This window comes from Phocoena phocoena, chromosome 16, assembly GCF_963924675.1.
Source record: "Phocoena phocoena chromosome 16, mPhoPho1.1, whole genome shotgun sequence".
NCBI classification, from domain to species: Eukaryota; Metazoa; Chordata; class Mammalia; order Artiodactyla; family Phocoenidae; genus Phocoena; species Phocoena phocoena.
Genome location: NC_089234.1, coordinates 83,686,772 through 83,709,527, shown reverse-complemented (window position 1 = coordinate 83,709,527; position 22,756 = coordinate 83,686,772). Strand labels below are relative to the sequence as shown.

At 40.1% G+C, this 22,756-nt stretch overlaps 1 protein-coding gene across 1 annotated transcript in view; it reads left to right on the top strand.

Annotated features, from left to right (window-relative positions):
* The window catches only part of FMN2 (formin 2), a 321,516-nt gene that overhangs the window by 219,683 nt on the left and 79,077 nt on the right, over positions 1 to 22,756 (top strand). Inside the window, exons 11-15 of the mRNA XM_065893942.1 lie at positions 12,219 to 12,310; positions 12,472 to 12,601; positions 13,651 to 13,797; positions 16,390 to 16,449; positions 16,588 to 16,708. Of these exons, the coding sequence (XP_065750014.1) occupies positions 12,219 to 12,310; positions 12,472 to 12,601; positions 13,651 to 13,797; positions 16,390 to 16,449; positions 16,588 to 16,708 (550 nt within the window). The remainder of the gene's footprint in view (positions 1 to 12,218; positions 12,311 to 12,471; positions 12,602 to 13,650; positions 13,798 to 16,389; positions 16,450 to 16,587; positions 16,709 to 22,756) is intronic.

Below are 22,756 nucleotides of genomic sequence, written 5' to 3'. Positions count from 1 at the left end.
TTTGACACGTTCTCTTAAACAGAATGATAAAAGTAATTTTAGCTGCAAAGGTTTTGATCATTACTTAAATGATGGCATATATATGTGCCTTATGATATATATTGTGCTAAACTATTATTTCGTTGAATGTTAACACTTGAATTACTTTATGATTATTAAAAATTTATGCATATTGCACATACCCCGCAAAAGTATATCCTCCTTGCTGGGGAAGGCTGGGCAGAACTGTGATCAGATGTTCAACAAAGTTAATTTGGGGTCAGTTTTTACTTTTACATTTGAAATAAAGACTCTTGCTTTCTCGTCATCGGGACAGAAAGCCGGGTCTCTGGAGCCACGTCACAGAATCCGCCCTCGCGCACGCACGTAAAGCACAGCAGGGGAGCTGCTTGGGTTGACCTCGCCAGCAGCGTCAAGGTCACTGGCTTCCTTGTGTATCCGTGAAGAGCCTTAGAGAGATTGTGCTCATGACTCTGTGGTGCTTCTTTCTGCTCCTGACCTCCTTTTCCCCACACACCCTCTCTTTTTTCACATTACCAGACCCACTACTAATGTCAAGAAGTAATCCCTTGACATTTACTGTGTCGCTTCATGTTGCAACATTTGCTCGACAGGCTCCGGTTTTACCACTTTCCTTTCCTTTCCTTTTTGAGTCTCTTTATTTAGGGAGCTTCCTGCAGAAGGATGAGTCATCCCGGATGGGTACCCCTTAGACCAGGCTGTTAATTCTCAATCCTATCCATTCAGTACTTCCTTTTCCTAACAAATATTTATGTTTCTGTTGACTGAAAAATATGCCCAATCTGAAGGTTGAGAATTATGTTTTATTTGGCAGACTTACTGAGGACTTAAGCCTGGGATACAGCCTCTCAGAAAACTCTGAGGTACTGTTCCAAAGAGCTAAGGGAAGAGTCAGGATACACAGGAGAAAAAAACATGTAGGCGAACTTCAAAAGATTATTGCTAATCACAAAGACAGACATCTCAAGTTAACGACCTCAGTACTTTTCTGTGTATGGGAAGATGCAAGCGTCTGGGCTCATGGAAATCATTCCTTTGATGTGTACCTTAACTACCTAGGGCCAGTGTCCTGCTTTACTCCATCCTGAGTTCCCTCAGGGAGCACACGTGGGGATAGCTTGATGACTGCAACATCCTTTGTTTACTGAAATGGCAGCGACATTCTTTGTCCACATTTCCTTTACCATCCTGAGAAGAAATTCATGGATAAAAGTTTTTCTACATATATAACTTTAAAGGTCTAATGTCTACACTCTAAAGTAGAAGTAACAAAGTAATCTATAATATTTTATGATGCTTGTAAATTATTGAACCAGAAGGTATGATGAAGGAGACCAATATTTGCCCTTTTATTTATAATCGCCTTGAATATAGCAGCTAAAATTACTTTTATCACCACTAATAGGATTTTCCAAACTGGTGAACACTTGCTAAAATTGAGGTAAGGTTTTTCTTAGATATAACTGGTAGCTCCATTTCTGGAAAGCTATGTATATGGTGCCTATTAAAATATAATATTGAATATTTAATTAAATATTTAACATAATGTATATAGAAATAATAGTGTATATTAATACCTTGAAAAATAATTTATGCTTACACATTTTCTTTTCCAGTTATGCTCTTGTCTATAGTATGCTTCTAGGAAATGTGCTAGGTACCTATTGCTGCCCAGCCTTCCCCAGCAAGGAGGATATACTTTTGCGGGGTATGTGCAATATGCATAAATTTTTAATAATCATAAAGTAATTCAAGTGTTAACATTCAACGAAATAATAGTTTAGCACAATATATATCATAAGGCACTTTAAGTCCTATCTCCTAAAAAATAGTAGATATGAAGGCTGTTGGGTTTGGGGAGGGGAGATGTGGCATGTATGTAGCTGGGAGCACAGGTACTGCTTGAAAGACAAGAATAGAGGGATGATTGCTGTGTTATGCCTTTGCCAGAGTTCACACTTCGCTGAGAAATTCTGGTCCAATTACAGACTATTCAGCTCTCCTCGGGGGAAGTCTCTCCTGACACACATACATTAAAACTTTCCCAGCAATTTTCCGTGATAGCAGGCAGGCATTAGAGAAATGGTGCCGTTGGCTAGCAACCACGATGAATGTTCATGCCAAGCTGGTGCCGTAAATCTTTGCTGTACCTTCTTTTATTATACATATATATATATATATATATATATATGTATATATATATATATATAAATTACATATATATATGTAATTTATTTATTTGTAAGTATATATGATTTTATTTTTTTAACATCTTTATTGGAGTATAATTGCTTTACAATGGTGTGTTAGTTTCTGCTTTATAACAAAGTGAATCAGTTATACGTATATATACGTCCCCATATCTCCTCCCTCTTGCGTCTCCCTCCCTCCCACCCTCCCATCCCACCACTCTAGGTGGTCACAAAGCACCGAGATGATCTCCTTTTGCTATGTGGCTGCTTCCCACTAGCTATCTGTTTTACATTTGGTAGTGTATATATGTCCATGCCACTCCCTCACTTCGTCCCAGATTACCCTTCCCCATATCCTCAAGTCCATTCTCTAGTAGGTCTGCGTCTTTATTCCCGTCCTGCCTCTACATGACTTTTTTTTTTTTTTTTAGATTCCATATATATGTGTTAGCATATGGTATTTGTTTTTCTCTTTCTGACTTACTTCAGACTGTATGACAGACTCTAGGTCCATCCACCTCACTACAAATAACTCAATTTCATTTCTTTTTATGGCTGAGTAATATTCCATTGTATATATGTGCCACATCTTCTTTATCCATTCATCTGTCGATAGACACTTAGGTTGCTTCCATGTCCAGGCTATTGTAAATAGAGCTGCAATGAACATTGTGGTACATGACTGTTTTTGAATTATGGTTTTCTCAGGGGCTATACCTTCTTTAAATCCCTTTTTCTGCTGATTGTAGAGGAGTGTACTTAGACTAGGAATGTAATAGTTTTTGTAGAAGAGTTGCAGGTTTGGCCTGTGAATGGTCATACAAGGTAGAGATATTTCAGTGGTAGCAAGTGTTGATTGTTGTAGGTACCTGCTAAGAGCCTTGGTTACTCCAAAGCAGAGAACTGACTTGAAATTATTCATGAACAGGAATAGCATTGGATTGTTTTGACATTCTGCTTGAGGGGTCCATCATCCTTCCCTCCTTGTTGCCCATGATTGCGATAACTAACATTTAGCCCAGCAATTAATCAATTAAAGGAGTAGTCAGATCTCTTCATAAGGATGTAAAATTCCTATCATTTTCCTTCACTGAACTTTGGGGAAAAAAAAAGTGTCTCCTGCCATTCCAGTAAGCAAAGCATGTTGCCCGCCGTCAAGCCATCAGCCACAGTGGCTGCCCCCGACATTTAGGGTGGAGAAAAATAGGACACTGGCCCCAGATGGCTGAGGTTCACATCAAAGGAATAATTTCAATGGACCTAGACTCTGGCATCCTCCCATACACAGAAAAGCACTAACATCATTAACTTGAGATGTCTGTTTTTTGTGTTTAGCAGTAATGTTTTGATGTCCAACTACGTGTTTTTTTTGTTTTCTTTCTTCAGCAAAAAACCCCTTACTTCTTTGGAACAGTTCCTCAGAGTATCTGAGAGGCTATATCCTGGGCTAGAGTCCTCAGTAAGGTCCCCGATTAAAACATAATCGTCAGCTTTTAGGTTGTGTGGGGCTTTTTTTCAGTTGACATTTAGGAAGTTGAATGATTCCAGATATATATTTGGCTCTGAAATCTTGCCAATATATGGTTAAGTGTTATCTCAGGCCCCCTGAAGAGCCATTCAGCCCTTGACATACAACTTGAGATTGCTATGTGTCTATGACCACCATTGCTATGTGTCCTTGACCATCATTTTGTAAATTCCCCTCAGCCCTTGGCATTTAACGAAATTCCAGTTGTTTGTTTTACCTGGGAGGAAAGATCTGTTGGACTGTAGTATGTTAGTCTGTGGACTATATAAAGTATATCTCTTGAAAAGCTAGTTTTCACGATTAGAGGAAATACAAGTCAACAAATAGTATAGAGACCACCCATAAAGTCTTGAATGTGTAATGTGTAAAAAGTATATTTTAAGTGGTCGTTTAATAATACAGAAGCATTTCCCCTTGAAATTGCTGAGACGTCCCTAGTCCAACACAGAAAAGGATATTTTATTTATAATGTATCTAACATGCATGTTTTTTATTCAAATAAAATGAGAGGAACTAACCATCGGATGGTTGTCAAATCAGACATTGGGGGTCAGGTACGTAACTAAATAGTTACAGGCTAAGGTGACAAGTGCTGGGACAGAGTTCTGTGGAAAGAACAGGACAGTTGCTGAAGAGGTGACAGTTACTTGGTTTGGGGAACCCTGAGTAATCTTCGTAGTGAGGCAAGGTTTGGGGCTGTTTGCAGATGTTCTTATAAGCTTGAGAGTAGAGATGAGGACTTTCCCAGCAGGTGGAGCAGAGTGATATGGGGTGAGGAATTTTGTGTTGGAGGAAGGAAGCTCACAGGAGAGTTGGAATTGGATTTGGGAGGGGCTGAGATTGACAGGGATGGATGTGGCGTTGAGATGGGAGAGGGAGAAGTCTGCTCCTGAGGTTTTTTCAGGGCTGATGAGCTAGGAAGTGTTGCCTAACAGGATGAGGGAGGGGAGAGACCGAAGTCCACTTCTTTCCTGGGTGTTTGGACCAAGATTGGATATTCAAAGGAGGACGTATTTGGGGACATAAAGGAAAAGATGAGCAGTCGGCTGTGTTGATTTTTTCTTTTAAGTTTTTATTTTGAAATAACTGCAGATTCACAGGATACAACATACAGAGTACACAGAGGCCCTGTGTAGCCTTCATCCAGTTTTCCCCAGTGATAAGATCTTACAAAAGTGTAGTACAGTGTTAAAATCTGGAAATTGACATTGGTATGACCCATAGACCTTTTTTCGATTTTGCTGGTCCCTCATGCACTCCTTTGTGTGTGTGTGAGTGCATGCATGCACATGTTTCTGTGTGTGTGTAGTTCTGTACAGTTTTATCATGTGTTGATTTGTGTAACCATTACTACAATCAAGATACAAAATTGTTGGGAATCCCCTGGTGGCCCAGTGGTTGGGAGTCGGTGCTTTCACTGCCAGGGCCCAGGTTTGGTCCCTGATTGGGGAACTAAGATCCCACAATCCCTGTGGCACAGCCAAAAAAAAAAAAAAAAAAAAAAGATACAGAATTGTTCCACCTCTGCAGAGACCACTTTCCCCATTCCTAATCCCTGGCATTCACTATTCTGTTTTCCATCTCTGTAATTTTGTCATTTTGAGTGTTATATAAATGGAATCGTATAGGATGTAACCTGTAACCTTTTGATATTGGCTTATTTTTACTCAGTATAATTCCCTTGAGATCCATCCAAGTGTTGAGTATATCAAAAGCTTATTTTTTTCCATTGCTGAATAGTACTCCATGGTGTGAACACTCCAAATTTGTTTCCTACATTGAGGGACATTTGGGTTTTCAGGTTTTGGCTATTACAAATAAAACTCCTATGAATATTCATATACATTAAGTTTTTGGTGTGGATATAAGCTTTCTCATCTTTGCGATAAATGCCCGGCATATGTTAAATGTATATTTAGAATGTATTTTTAGGAAGCTGCCAAACTATTCTCCAGAGCGTCCTCAGAAGCAATATGGGAGAGATCTAATTTTGCTGCATCCTTGGTGCTGTCACCATCTTTTAAGTTTTAGCTGTTGTAATAGGTAGGTGTATGGTAATATCTCACTGCGATTTTGATTTGCATTTTCCTAATGGCAAATGATCATTTTTTCATGTGTTTGTCTTCTGTGTGTTCTCTTTGGTGAGGTCCACGTCTTTTGCTCCTTTTCCAGTTAGATTGTAGGCTCACTGTCACCCCTCTGAGCCACCTCATTGTGCCTCATTGCTGCCGGGGGTGGGAGAAGTACCAGCTGCCCCCCAGACACTGGGGGGGAGGTCGGGGAAGAGTGTCGCTAAGTAGCATTGCCTCCTGCCAGCCAGCTTTACCACATTGCTGCCAGGTCGGGTGATGTTCGCTTCTCCACTCGGCCACACTGATTCCGCGAGGGGTCAGTTTTTCTCTTGGTTTTTGGCTCGAGTAGGACAAGTGTTAAGAATGAGGTTTTTTCTGCCAGACGTCCTTTGTCTAGAGATGGTCCTGCATCCAGGCCTCTCCAGCACCCCACTGGGGATGAAGGAGGAAAGAAAACACAGGGAGCTTATGGCTTTCCTCAGATTGTGAGGTTCCCGGCCAGTCAGCCTTCCCTGCATTTTTCATAGCTTTCCTATGTTTGTTTATAGTCTTAGTTCCAGGACTTTTAGTTGCAGGAATGACTGGCAAGGAATGGGGTGTCCTCATCTTGGCCCCATGTTGGTCTTCAAGGCCCTGGGCCCCTTCAGTAGGCAGCCTGGGGCTCAGTAGCACTTCTGTAAAAAAGACATCTGTGTCAGCCCCTTGACATCAGGAGACGATAGGTGAAGGCTTGGACCTTGGCACCCATGCTTACTGGTTGAGACCTGAGACTCAGCATTCTCATCATATGATGGGGGTGATGCTGTTGGTGATAATGATGCCTGTCAGGGCTCTGAGAGGACTACATGACATTGTACATGGAGAACCCTTTGCAGGGTGCCTGACTGTTATTAAGGGCTCAATAAATAGCTCTTGTTTTATCTACAGGTATAAGAGACTCTTGGCTCTAAGAAGATCATTTTTGAGCTTAGTGAGAGAACAAAAGCCAGATCGTGGGGATTCATAAACCAAGCCCAAGATGAGAAAAGTCAGTTTTCCTCCGAAATTCTGAGCTGGAGAAGGAGAGGGAGGGCTGTGAAGGGCTCAGGGAGTGATGGGTGGGGGAGAAGGGAGTTTGAGGCTCAGGTAGGAAAGAAAGCACTGAGGGGAAGGGTGAGCGGAAAGAGGGAGAGATAATTACAGGTCAATTACAGGAAGAGGAAGGTTGCTGCTGATGCTGGATCAATAGCACAGGAGTAAAGAAAAGAAAACTCCTGGAGACCAGGCACAGTCTCCCCTCAACCGCCATCCAGCTGTCATCGACATCACCGGACATTGTGACCTTGACTTCTCCAAAGTCAGACACCCACTGTTTCAAGGCCTGGTGGTTACTGTTTCTATTTGCAGAAAGGGGAGAAAAGATGAGATTGAATGAGGAGATAGGACGTTAGGAAGAAATGAGTGACTTTGGAGTAATTTATATATAATAAACTCCATACATTTGTGATTATTTCATCAGATATTTATTAAACGTCTGCTTTATTTCAGGCATGTGCTCTGGTAGCAATGATGAAAACATTGACATTATCCTTGGGCTTATGGAGCTGTCTTTGTACTCTGGGAGCCACGCCTCCCAGACTCATTTCCAGTGGTGACGCCCAACGGGGTTGTGTCCCCAGGAGGACCCAGGCTGGTGAGGAGGTGAAGGGAGGCCTCCCCAGAGCAGAGAAGCAGGGGTGCTGAGGGGTGAGACGTGTGGGGAATGTTCCAGACACAAGGCACAGCGTCGGTGTAAGAGGAGTGGGATCCACTTGAGGAACTGGAGGAAAGCCAGTGGGGACAGAACCGCTCAGCAGGTGTGGGCAGGACACAAGATGGGGGCGGGCAGCGGGCCACAGGGGATTCGCAGGCACCCGGGGTCTGTGTGCTGATCTAAGAGTGAGGGTCAGCCGAGACGCAGGCGTGAGGAGTGGCGTCGAGCACAGGCTCCGGTCTGCATCTTTACAGAGTGACACTGCGTACCATGTAGGGCGGGTGTCATAGCTGGGGGCGGTGACAGGGGCCAGGCAGAACGGGCGGGAGGGTGGTGGCCCGGGCCGCACGACGGCATTGGGAGTGGTGGGGGAGAGCGGCTCTGAGGCTGGGTGACTCATCGGTGTCCGGCTGGGTGACTTGTTTCCACTTTGCTGTCATCAGGACCGCTAAGTATTTTGGGGAAGAAAACATGAGTTTGTTTTTAGACTTTTTTGTCCAAGGTGCCTCTGAGCTATGCAGGAGAAAATGTTGGGGAAGCAGTTGCTCGTGTGGACGTATGCAGGGGAAAACGGGCTGTCTCGGAAACGCGGGCTGAAGCCTTTTGTCGTGTGTGGGCGGGTGGGAGCGCGGGCCTGGCGGTGGGGACTGATGACGGCTGTCGGGGCTCCAGGGACAGGGGGTGTGATGCTGTGACCAGCGGGAGCCCATCCGGAGGCAGACATGAGGGCGAGGGCTGAGGCCAAGATTTAGCGATGAGACGTAGACTAGAAACACTGAGAAAATGGTAGAAACCGAATGGGGACTGGTGGGAGTCTGGCCTACACCGTGTTCCCACCTGCATCCCTTGGAACACCGGCTCCTTGGGAGCGTTTCTATCTTGTTCTCTCTGTTTCCTTCTCACATACATACTTTTTATGATCAATTAGGTATGAGGATAGCTGTTAAAATGAAATAGGTTTTTCAACAACATAACTTCTGAGAGTATTTATTTAGCGTGTACCATACAGCATTTTTTTTTTTTTTTTTTTTGGTTGCACCGCACAGCATGTGGGATCCCAGTTCCCCGACTGGGGTTGAACCCCACCCACGCCCCCTGCAGTGGAAGCGCGGAGTCCTAACCACTGGACCTCCGGAGGAAGTCCTCACACAGCAATGCTTAATGAATCTCAGGACCCAAGTCAGTGTTCCCTGGAACCCCGCTTGAGAAACACTGGCTGAATGCCAGCAATAGACTCGGCATCAGGAAAGCACGTTACCCCTCTGAACAGCCTCCTCTCTCCCTGCACCCCCTGCTCCCCAGCCCCATCCTCTCTGGGAGATACGGTTTTCCTCAGGAGTTGGAAGAGCAGCCTTCAGTTGCAGGGCATGTGGGTTTAGGGCCGCGGAGGTCAAAATACCTGGTGGAATCCGGGGCTGGCAGCCAGGAATCCAGGTCAGTTCTGGCCAGCGGTTGAGTGAGGATTGTGTCTGGGTGTTGGGTGCCATGAATCTTTGGTAACTGGTGAAAGCCTCCAACTTAGCAGCAGTAGATCTATTTCATTTTTAGGCAAAGAGGAACTCTTGAGAAAAGGAAATTCTGGTACAAACCTGCAGATAATCGGGGTGGGAGTGGGAAGGGGGAGTGTGCAGTAAGTAAAGGAAGGTAGTAACCAAAAGACAGCCCCTGTGCTGGAGACTGAAATGATCTGGGCTTGTGAGACTGGGAGAGGGAAGCCTTGCTACCTGAATGTTTGGAACTTGGAAATTCCTTTATGTTGTTCATTGGTATGTGAGTGTGTAGTTACTTTGCCCGTGTGTCTTTGGCCATAAGGAAAAATGAACCTATTTCGATAGATAACTCTCATCACCACTGGTAGAGTGGTCACTAGTGGTCCCCTTCTTATAAAGGGTTATGTATAGTTTTAAAAAGCAGTGGGGGGGCTTCCCTGGTGGTGCAGTGGTTGAGAGTCCGCCTGCTGATGCAGGGGACGCGGGTTCGTGCCCTGGTCCCGGAGGATCCCACATGCCATGGAGCGGCTGGGCCTGTGAGCCATGGCCGCTGGGCCTGCGCGTCCAGAGCCTGTGCTCCACAACGGGAGAGGCCACGACAGTGAGAGGCCTGCGTACCGCCAAAAAAAAAAAAAAAAACCAACGAAAAAGCAGTGGAAGATTGCTGTAGCAGGGTTGAGCAAATAAGAGTGGTGTTATGAGCAACATGATGTGTCGTGTGGTGGGATTTTCCTTGAATCTGAAGCCCAGCGTATATATTTTTATCTCCAGTGTCTGGTGTAGTGCCTGGTAAACAGTCCGTCTTTGATTGAATCGGTGGATGAATAAATCCCTAAAATTCATCCTTTTTAAAGCCCGACCCTGATGATTACTTCAAACTGGTGGACCAGAGAAGAACCCTTGAGACTAACTTCATTTTGGGGGTCAAACAAAGCCAGAATTATGGAGGTGACCTCTGAGTTCTGGTACAGATTTGTAGTCAATAGTTTGACATAGTTGATGGTTGCTGATAAGAGTAAGAATTTGGGGCCTTAACGGGTAGAAAATAACTGACTTTTGCTGGATCCCACATGTTTGGCAAGGAGAAAGCCAATGGGCAAGAAGAAGCAGTTGGTCTTGGTGTACTGATGAATAGCAGAATTTGTAGATTTGATAAATATTGCTTAAAAACCTACGATGTTTTAGTCCTACTTCTTGTACCTTTACACACATAAGTATTCCTGTGTAAGAGGTGAATGATAGATACCCAAAAGAGTTGTGTGGAATGGATGTACAGGTGAGTGAAGTCATATGTACTTTTGCTGGGCATAGCTTTCTTATTTCTTTATCTACCTGTTTGTGTCTTAGCATTTGAAATGACTCATTCTGTCTCCTGCAGGCATAGGTATCTATTTTGGATTCAAATTACCTCATAAGGATTCTCATTGTACTCTCGGGATGATGCTGAGCAGTTGGCATTGTATCATCATGTCCTCACTAGTTCTTATTTCAAGTGTCCTGGCATTAGATTTCGTCCTTTTACCTCCCTCTTCTCCCCAGAACTGGAGGCCTTCTATTTTCATAGTCAATTACTGATTTAATTTTTCAATGTTTTAAAAAAATTACTGACTGCTAACTGCACAGTCACCCCTCGGTATCTGCGGGGGCTTGGTACCAAAATCCGCAGACGTTTAAGTCCCTTAAATGAAGTTGTGCAGTACTTGCATATAACCCCACACACCCTCCCGTATACTTTAAATCACTCGATTACTTATGATGCCGTGTAAGTGCTGTGTAAAACGTTGATGCAGCACAGTGAATCCAAGTTTGCTGTTTGGAACTTTATGGAATTTTCCCCACATGTTTTGGATCTGCATTTGGTTGAATCCACAAATGCGGAACCCACGATACTGAGGGCTGACCATACAGTAGTGAACCATACCAGTCACTAGGACAAGACATGGCCTTCCTCCTCCAGAAGCTTGTAGGCACGTGTGTGCATCACCAGTGAGACACTGTGGTACGTGTAGCACGACACAGAGTGAACACAAGGTTCCGTGCTGTTCTAGAGAGAGACTGGTTATAATGGGGTCGAGGTGGGCAAGGCAGGCTTTGTGGTGGACGTCGTACCTTTACTTCTCAGTATCCTTTTTGTCACATTACATTCCGGAAGCAAAACTGATCAAACCCTCAGAAGATCTACCGATCAGTCATCAAGTCTTTCCATGCTAAAAGAAGCTTCCTTGGAGAAACTAGTCTTTTCTAGTTAATCCCATCTATAGAAAAACCTGCATTTCAGAACAATCAGTGAATTCAAAACAGAACATTCTTTGTTTAGAGGAAATCTGTAGTCTCTAGAAATTGATCAGGTTCTGTCATCTACAGCAGTTTATGGCTGAGCTGCTTTTCTGTGTAAACAACAAATAATGGTTGAAGGGATTTTAATATCGGGGGACTAGACTCAAACCCAAGATACGGTGGTCTACTCAAACTTGTTAATGCACTTAGACAATATAGTATTTTGGCTGTTTTGAAACATCTTTTTGAATTACAGAGACAAGACTGAAAATAAAATCATCCAAATTCTCCACAAAGAGTAAGTTTGTGTCTCTTGAAGCCTATAAAATCTTCTACCTTATGTCAAAATGCACAGGATCCCCTCCTATAAAGAAACAAACTTAGAACAAAACATTTTTAGCTTGAGATTTTAAAAGGTGAAAGAAGACACCTAGAAAGAAAAGCCTAGAGCCATTTTTGTATCAAAAAGAAAATTCAGAAGAATCAAAATCTTTTATTTTTGTTCCATGACTTAATAATTCAATTGTACTGTTCTTTCCCCAAAACAGATATAAACAATGATTGCAGTAGTTAAATAGGTACTTTTCCCTTTAAAAATCTTTAACAGCTTTAGGATCAAATTACTTCCAAATTTAACTTGATTAATTTCTGAATAAGAAATGACACTTTAAAATTAATTTCTTGCATTCTAGAGGGTATTATAAACCGCTAAAAAACAGGAGAGGGAAACTGTTGTTTTAAAACATGCTGGAATAAATATTTTGCATGTCACTAACAGACAATAACATTTGGAAGATTTGGAGATGATCTTTATTTCAAACATGCTAAGAAATATGAAAATATATAGAGTTTTGCTGTATCTGAGATCATCATTATCTAAAATCCACTTGGCTTTTGTTGTTCCAGAGAGCACAGTCAGATGAACTGGAAAAAATTGAAAAACACGGCCGGTCCTCCAAAGACAAGGAAAACACCAAGTCTCTGGACAAACCTGAGCAGTAAGCAGGGCTTCGGCCCCGCGGGCGGCGTCCAGGCCACGGGGGGCTCTTTCCATTCAGAAAATGAAGTACCTTCTGTGCATCAGTATCATGAATGATGTGAGGATGAACGTGTTTATGTGCATCATCTTTTTCCTCTTAACTTGGCTTTATTTCCTTAGGTTCCTTTACGAACTGTCACTAATCCCCAACTTTTCAGAGCGAGTCTTTTGTATCCTGTTTCAGTCCACATTTTCAGAAAGCATTTGCTCAATTCGGCGCAAACTGGAGCTGCTACAGAAGTTGTGTGAGGTGGGTGCTGGTCCATCGGGGGCTGTCGCTTGGGTTCTGATAATTGTGTTCAGTCGTGTTCGTATTTCAAACGAGTTTTCTTTTATTTACCATAAGTACTCATAAAATTTGAAGGAGAGCGGTCCCACCAGAGAGAATGTATGATGACTGAGCATCAAGGTCAAAGCAAATGTGCAGGAGGGCGAGTGGACCCGGGACAGCGATGCTGGGGCACGGTCACTGGGCGTCCACCCACGCAGGCTTCTGTCCCCCTGCTTTTGCCAAAGCACAATATTCCCTTGTCATGGGCCTCTCCTCCATCAGACTGCCAGCCAAAAGCCACATGAAGACATTTTCTTTATTTTCCTCCATTTTGGGGAGGGCCCCTCAACAAATTGTTAGTGATTCAAACCAAATGCTTCAGGAACAGCTGTATGACTCGACAGAAGATAAATATTCTTCTGAAAACAAAGAACAAATGCTTGGCAGAAATTACCAATATTAACATTTAAAACGAATTGTCAAAATGGCACCATTCTTTCTGGCTATGGTAAATCATTTTGAAAAGTAGTAAGATGTCATGAAAGACACATTTTCAGAGGAAGTGATGTGCAAATTCAACTTAAACTGTGTGTTTTGGAAGAAGTGAGTATGAACCTTGCAGGGATAAATCTAAATTTGGAAATTAAACTTTATCACTACGTTTTGGTAGTTACACCTTATGCCAAAAATGTGCGTGGCACAGAGGCAGGTACAGTTAGGCCGATGGCAATGATATTATTTTGTGGTGGTTCTCATATCACAGCCGTATTTGTTTTCCATGCAGTTACATCACAGAAATGACCTAGGCTGGTACGTCTCAGCTACAGAAGCACAACCTGCATGCTTGTGGGTGGTACAACTTTTTCTAAGTTATCTTTGGAGACACTGCTCTTAAATATACTAAAATGAGCACTGATGAAGTTTGGATGTGACCCCAAATTATTAGTATAATATGAATATCTGCCACTGACTTAAGGTAATTCAGATAAGACTGTGAGTGAGAGATTCTTCTTTATCCTGTTTTACAGACATTAAAAAATGGCTCAGGGGTCATGCAAGTTTTGGGTTTGGTTCTTGCCTTTGGCAACTACATGAATGGTGGAAATAAGACTCGGGGACAGGCAGATGGTTTCGGGTTAGACATCCTCCCAAAGCTGAAAGACGTCAAAAGCAGTGTAAGTATTTCGGGTGAGTGAATGTAGCACACTGAGGACTGGGCATCTTGTTGAGTAGTAAGTTTGACTGTAAACCAGTGTGGTAAATCTTTATGTCCCAAGGTAAAAATTTCCTTTGTGTTCTAAGCTAGACCAAAGTAGTGGCCACCATGTATTTGTGATCTAGAGAAGAATAGTGTTTCCTAAAGTGAGTAATTTTGAATCCTGTGTCTAATGAATAATTGAGAAGACTATTTTAAAATAAAAATAATTGCTTTTTATTCCCCATGTTTGCTAATATTTATCCTTTTGGATCTGAGGACTAGTTGATTTCTATAAATTAGACAGTGTATCCGTCCCTTTCTTCTCTCCATGTTAAGCAGTGGAGGCCAACAGGCCCATGTTTTAAAAAGAAAACAAAGACGAGTGAAAGTAGTTAATAAATAAAATTTAAAAGATGACCCTGTGTTTCTCTGTATCATCCTCTCCTTGATACTGGTATATATGGGAACATCTAAGCCCTTTTGCAAACCTAATTATTATTTTTTATTCTACTTCTGTAGTTGTGTGTGTTTAAAATTAACGTCTAAGAGATTATGAGAGTGTCAGTAGAAATATAACATCAGGGAAACCACCACAGTGGTCAGAGTTAAAGCCTGACATTGTAAACTTAGAAAATAATAGAATTCTGTTTCTCTGATAAAGAGTCTTCACAAAGAACTATATGATGAAGGAAATTATGAAGGGAATGTTTTTAAAATATTGAGTTTAAGTGAACAATTGGCCTATAACAATGAAATTACAGAGAATCGGCCCTCCTAGATAAGGCAACAATCTCCCTGATAGAAGGGAGATACTTTTTTTGCTTTTTTTTTGCCAGTCAACAACTCACTGGTTTATTCATTCATATCCACTCATATGTTCATTTAACATCCCTTCATCGGACTTCTATGAAATGCCAGACAGTGTGCTTTTCCATAATTGGGAAAAACATAGTCCTTGCTTGGAACACCAACAGCATATATTTTTTGTGATTTTTATGGTTATATTTCTTCAAATGATGTTTTATTTGTATGATATACATTTTCATATGAACCTCCAATATGTCAACATGATAAATCATTTATTCAAAAACAAAAGGTTTTTTTCTAAACACATGATAGTTTTTGAATAGTTCTTACAGCTAATTGTTGGACTGAAACAAGTAGTTTTCGTAAATAACATTGGAATACAAATAGCATCAATATAATGTTACTTATCAAAATGAATCTGAAATAGATTCTGATGATCATAATTATATATGAATAAGGGTTTTTTTTGTATTGATTGATATATCTTATTCAATCCTCCTATAAGTTAAATTTCGTTAATTTAAATAATTAAGGAATAATCTGGAAAAAATAATCAAGAAGCAAGTTTTTAAAAAATAATTTCACTTGCATTCTCACAAGAGCTATATGCAAAGTCTATTTGGTTCTTGCTGTATAAAATGAAGATAACTATATCTGTATAGTTATATAGACCTGCGTAGATGGAGCTGTTCCTTGGATCAGTCAGAATTAACTTCTGCTCAGCACGCCTGTCAGCAGGCATTTAATGTGTTTTGTTAATTGATTTAGGTATTGCTGGTCATTTCACTGATTTGCAAGTTAGGAAAGACAAAGGAAGTCAGGTGCTTAAATCATTTTACAAGCACTCCTGTTTCTAATAAATGTATTACTTTTATTATTATAGCTATATATTTCCGTGTAATATATGTATATAGAAATATATATGGGAAGTCTAATAGATATATTATCACGTCATGTCAAACTTGATTATAAAGGGATGTTGTTCTTTTATTATCAGTGGGGGAAAAATCATGGTTAGATTGAACATTCCAGAAAACAAAGTTTGTATTATAGGGTGTATTTTTAAAATATGTATTTGGTTTCACACATTCAGATTATCTAATACGAATTTTGAGCAATGAAAAAAAAAAAAATTAATTCCTCTAAATATGCCAGAAAGAAGGTGGAAAGCTATTCTTTGAAGATTGTTAGATATGAAACATTTTTTTTCTTTAGAACTACATATATTACATTATTTATAGCTGCATGGATATTAATTCCTAAATCTCAGTTGCTGACATAATTTATAATACGCATTTGCATTTTTAAAGCTCCAGCTTACTTGAAATAATACTTAAAATTTCTTAATCTACATACTAACAAGCCTCAATCAAACTTCCTGTTGGAGTGGTCCCTTTTGGTCCAACCATGCAGAAATGCTGGTGATGTTTAGTCATTTCAGTTTAGATAGTAGTTATACCTTTCAATAATAAAACATAAAATTAATGAACTAATTGTCTGGTCGAGGAGGGTGAAAACAGAAAGGTGGATACATCTGAGACCCCACCCTGAAACAGCTGTGCTTCCACGTGGGGCTTAGGTGGGAACAGTGGGGAAAACAAGACCGTCTGGACCGGTAAAGTAAGAAGAAACAGAGAACTTCACCTTCCATCCCAAATATTCTCATCTACATGTGTGGATTTACTGGAGTGAATTTAATTTAACATTGTATATTTAATAATTTAAAAAATATATTTCTACTCACTTTGGTCTCTCTGTCTAGGACAATAGCAGAAGCCTTTTGTCATATATCGTTTCCTACTATCTTCGCAATTTTGATGAGGTGAGACAGTTTTTACATAGAGTCACATCTTGTTATTCCTCATTGTTGAGTGATTTGGCCGTGTTTGTCTTCGTTTTGTCATTGCTGCTGTTGCTCAGTCCTCATTCATTTAAACGTTCTGTGCTTCCTGCTGATCAGGATGCTGGGAAGGAACAGTGTGTGTTTCCACTGCCCGAACCCCAGGACCTCTTTCAGGCCTCACAGATGAAGTTTGAAGACTTTCAAAAAGACCTCAGAAAACTCAAGAAAGACCTGAGAGGTAACTTACAATGTTAAAGAAACTCATGGTTGTTATTTATGCTTTTTTAATGAGGACAGATTTTTCAGTGTTTTTAAAGAAAGTAAAACCTTTTACATCCATGTAAACATTTGTGTGTGTGTGTGGCAAAAGAAAAATTTTACCAATAATCTTATTCTTTTGTTGTTTACAAAGTTATGTGTATTAGGAATTTAGTTATTGAAATAGCATCTTGGTTATTTGAATAGCAGCCTCTTTCATCAGGGGCAGATTTGACTGTCTTGCTTTCACTTTATAGCCGAGAACATTTGTACATTTATCATGTCGTTGTTAAAAGATACATATTCCCTCCTACCCACACTTGCTATACTTGTCTGAGATTTTGTGGCGTGTAAACTTTCCTGGGAAGAAAACATCTTTTTTCACATATTTGGTCAAAAAACACGTGCATGTGTAATGCTTTTTTGTTAGTTGAAAAGCCGTATATCAAATCATTTTGAAGAGAGTTTGAAATTCTTCAAAATGGTAAATTTAAAGAAAAGAACAAAAGCAAGTAGTTTACAGTTTTGTTTTGTTTTTTTTTTTTTTGTAGATAAAATCCCTTTCATCCCCTTCCCCTGCCTTTTTAAATGAAGTACAATTGGCTTACAATATTATATTAGTTTCAGGTGTACAACAATATATCTTCATCTATTATGTACCAAAGTTATTACAGTATTATTGACTTTATTCCCTATGCTTTACCTTACATCCTTGTGACTTATTCATAACTACCGGTTTGTACCCCTAATCCCCTTCACCTATTTCACTCATCCCTTTTACTTTCTTTTCATGAGGTTTCTTCTTGCTGTGAAGTTGAGAACACCTCAGCTGTCGATTTAAGCATCTTTCTAACTCTTTAAGCACAGACAGGGATGGAGTAAATTTATGTGAGATTTTCATTTCATGTTGTATCACTATATGAGAAGAGGCTTGGTTACCCCAGAAACCAAAAGATGATAAAACTTTTTAAGAGATTCTATCCCAGTGTTGAAATGCTTATCTAAAGATACTTATCTGTAATCAGATTTATGGAGTTGTTATATTCTGGTCACAGATGCGTTTATATGGATTTAAATCAACATAGTAACATTATATAATTTGCCCGTAGTTCCTAAATACTTAACATTTATTATGGGCCTGATGCATGAAAGGCCTTTGCTAGGTGCTGTGGGTACCACAGATACAATCGTCACTGTCAAGGAGGGGTGAAGTCCTGCCGTTTAGATGCTCCCCTGAGAGCATCAAATATGGGTGCTCATGGATAGAGCCTAAGAATGACTGCCTGTTTTTAAATAAATAACGATTAAAACTATGTTACAATTGTGTAATGCTACATTAATGTATCTAAGTATGATTTCTTAAAGCAATACAAAACGCAAACCATTCATGTGTAGTATTTATCATACTTCAAAATTTAGCCAGGTATCTTGGTTTGCTTATGAAATTCTTCTTCTCCTTGTTTTTGTTCTTCTTTCTTCTCCTTCTCCTTTTTCTTCTTCTTCTCCTTTTTCTTCTTCTTTTCTCTCTCCACACCCCCCCCCCCCCCCGCCATGTGGTGCTGGGCATTTCTGGGGTTTCTGGAAAATACTTAACACTTTCATTACTTCAGTCTTGCAAAGCAGTATTTCATAGTTTACACATGATTTTATAAACAGGTGGAATGGTGATCTCATGAACAGGGGATTTATGTTGACTTTGGTTGGTGCTTCCCTTTGGAATGTTTTCTCATTCACGTTTCGTATCTACATGCTTTCTCACTATGGTTACATGAGGTCATGAAAATGGCAGATTCTCACAAGACACAGAGCTAAAAAGAGAAATTTTTTTTGAGAGGTATTAATTACCTTAAAATAATGTTCACTTTGATAAATGTAGCCTGATAAATGTAGCCTAATAATTATTCCTTTCAAGTGATCAAATTAAGTAATTCATTTCAGAATATTCAAGTAGCCTGTCCACATTTTTTTTTCAGAAGCAAGTTTTTTTAAGAAGACTTAGAAAATGATATGATATATGTAGAGAGTTTTCACAATATTTTCCATATAATAAGTATCCAAAAATATTAGTTATTTATAATAAGGAAAAATAGAATAAAGAGTGTGACTAGTTTGATAAAGACAGATAAGTTATAACCATTTGGTCACTCATCTTCTGGCTCTGTCACTGTTTCTGCCTCTGCTTCTAGACTTAATTTTCATTTCAAAAGAAAGACCAAGAAATAATGCGTCATGGCTCAGACAACCGAACCTCATTTTAGCATTTTGTAAGAGCACCCGCTGTGTTTGGTGTCTGTACTTGTTCCCAAGATTCCTGCAGCTCCTTGGTGCTCCCCTGACTGTCCGAGCTCAGAGACAGGTAGCTTTTGTTCTCTCCTGGCCGTTAGCAGCTTCTCTTTTTTTTATTTATTTTATTTTAACATTTGAGACAGTTTTTATTAAATATAAGCAAAGTAAAGCAAGCAAGCTCTAAGAAGGCAGGACGACATAAGGGCATTTTCTTTGGATGGTGTACAGCACCATTAAAATTAACTTAGATTTTAAAAAACCATGAGTGCAGATGGCTAACTACATTTTGTTTCCCTTAGTAGTTTTAAGATCTACCTAGTCATGAATTTATTATTTAAGGAATGTTTCTTCTCCAGAATATAAGAACATGATAACCAAATAAATTTATTTAGGAAAGCACTGTACGATAAAATTTAACTTATTCTTTTCCATGTCAAGATGTTCTCCACATCTTCCACATTATGCATTAATAAAACTAATGTAGGGTAAAACCTTCACTCCAATCCCACAGATCACCTTATGTGGTTAATACTGTTTTCCAAAAACAAGCAGAACAAGCAGCAGAGTTGTTTACTCCTTTTAGACATTTAGCTTTAAAACCATTAATTTTAATCAAAGTAAAATTGTTCTAAGAAAGCTATTCAACATATCCAGAAATAGAACCCCATTTTCTCTCTTAGCATCACCCCAGAGTATTAGTTAAGAACCACCTGCTAAGCTATAATACTAGTGCCAGAGACTCATTAGTTACTGGTCTCACCATAGGTCAATTGCTGGTTTGAGCAAAAGAGCTTAAATTATTTGGGATTAACATTATTAGTAGCCTCCCAAAAGCATGACTACGAATACTTTCATTCACAATGCTAGACAAGGTATCAATATTTCTATCTTTCCCCTTTGAAAAGAGTATTGTTTTAAAATATTTTGGCTGTCAAAACTTGTAGCAGCTTCTCTGGATGCCAAGTGATGGCTTCTGTTCCAGTGCCTTTCTTGGGTCGAAACAGTTCTACTCGCCACATGACTCAACTCTGTGTGCACTGAGCATGGAGTAATTAAGTTCCTGGAACTGGGCAAGAATGTTCTCACGCACATTCCTCCCTGAATCCTCTACCCTCCCCCACCTTCAGTATTTGACTTGAAAGTGTTTAAAATTCATTACCTATATCTTTCACAGATGTTGAAATAATGTTTGTATCCAGACATATTTAGGAAAAATCAGTCCTTAAACTTGTTTGTATTGATTTATATTTGTTTGTAACAATTGTATTTATCATTGTAAATTTCTGATTTTATTTATTTTTGTTCAAGGAAAGAAAAAAATGATGTTATAAACTCAATTCAAATGCAACCAATAGCTTTTTAAAAATATTTTTTATTATGATTTTAAAATGAATATCAGTTCCATCAGAACACTGAAAATGCAAACAGGAAAATACATTATTTATGTCAGCATAAATAAGCAATAAACAATTTACAATAGGAACAGAAAACAGTTTTATCTGAGCCAAACTGAGGGCTATAGCCTGGAAGACAAAATGTCAAGAAGCACTTCAATTGTGTTTTGCTGGACTACAAAATGGGGAAGGCTTATACGGGCAAACACTGCAAAATTATGTGATTTGTTTGTTAAGAATTAGGATTGGAGGGGCAAGAAGTGAGGGTGTTTGTTAAGCAAGGACCCATGGGCTCCAAAATGGTTGCTTAGTTACAAGGGAAAACCTTGAGACCATAAGGTTGGCAGCTGCCAGCAGGTACTATTTTGAGAATGATTGCTGGTGTCCTTGAGTTTGATACAGTGCAGAAAATTCAAGTTCTTGGGATTTCCCTGGTGGCCCAGTGGTTAAGAATCTGCCTGCCAATGCAGGGGACACGGGTTCAAGCCCTGGTGTGGGAAGATCCCATATGCCGCGGAGCAATTAAGCCCCATGCGCCACAACTACTGAGCCTATGCTCTAGAGCCCGTGAACTGCAACTACTGTGCCCACGTGCCACAACTGCTGAAGTCCGTGTGCCTAAAGCCTGTGCTCTGCAACAAGAGAAGCCACCACAATGAGAAGCCTGTGCACTGCAGTGAAGAGTAGCCCCAGCCCACCACAACTAGAGAAAGCCCAGCAACGAAGACCCAACACAGCCAAAAAGAGATAAATAAGTTAATTAATTAATTAATTTTAAAAAAGAAAATTCAAGTTCTCAGTAATACAGGAACATGTCTGAAACCATACGTACAATCACACTAATGAAAGAAATTGAAGACAACACAAACAGGTGGAAAGATGTACCAGATTCTTAGATTGGAAGAATTAACATTGTTAAAGTGACCATACTATTCAAGTCAATCAACAGATTCAGTGCAATCCCTATCAAAATACCAAGGGCATTTTTCACAGAACTAGGGCAAATAATTTTAAAATTTGTATGGAAACACAAAAGACCCCAAATAGCCAAAACAATCTTGAGAAAGAAGAACAGAGCTGGAAGAATCATGCTCCCTGACTTCAGAGTATACTACAAAGCCTACAGTATTCAAATCAGAATGGTACTGGCACAAAAACAGAAATATAGATCAATGGCACAGGATAGAAAGCCCAGAAATAAACCCATGCACGTATGGTCAATTAATCTACAACAAAGGAGGAAAGAATATACAATAGAGAAAAGACAGTCTCTTCAATAACTGGTGCTGGGAAAACTAGACAGCTACATATAAAAGAATGAAATTTAGAGCATTCTCTAACACCATCTACAGAAATAAACTCAAAAGCAGTTAAAGGCCTATGTGTAAGAACAGAAACCGTAACACTCCTAGAGGAAAACATAGGCAGAACACTATGACATAAATTGTAGTAATATTTTTTTTGGATCTGTCTCCTAAAGCAAAGGAAATAAAAGCAAAAATAAACAAATGGGACCTAATTAAACTTAAAAGCTTTTGCACAACAAAGGAAACTATCGATAAAATGAAAAGACATCTTACAGTATGGGAGAAAACATTTGCAAATGATATGACCAGTAAGGGGTTAATATCCAAAGTATATTAACAGGGACTTCCCTGGTGGTACAGTGGTTAAGAATCCACTTGCCAATGCAGGGGACACAGGTTCGAGCCCTGGTCCGGGAAGATCCCATGTGCCGCAGAGCAACTAAGCCCGTGTGCCACAGCTACTGAGCCTGTGCTCTAGAGCCCAGGAGCCACAACTACTGAGCTCACATGCCACAACTACTGAAGCCCATGTGCCTAGAGCCCGTGCTCTGCAACAAGAAAAGCCACCGCAATGAGAAGCCCACGCACCACAACAAAGAGCAGCCCCCGCTCCCCGCAACTAGAGAAAGCCCGCGTGCAGCAACAAAGACAAAATGCAGCCAAAAATTAAAAAAAAAAAATTAATTAAAAAAAATGTCATTCCCACAATCTGAAGCATTGCCTCAGTGCTTCCTGAGACTGAGGAAGTGGGAGTTCCGTGTTCTTTTTGTGTGTTAGTAGCTGCACCTCTGGTGGTGTCTGGTGGTGGTAATTGTGCAGTCACAGTAATTGTTGCAAACATGATAGTTCTCTTACTGTGTATCCAGCAGTCCTCTGTGTATTTTACCTACGTAAAATCCTTTGATCTTCACAGCAAAGTAGACACTTATTAACTCCGTATTACAGAGGAAGAGACTGAGGTACACAGTGGGGTACCTACTTCGCCAAAGACGCACAGCTCCTAAGTGGAAGAGACAGGATGCAAACCCAGTCTCCAAAACC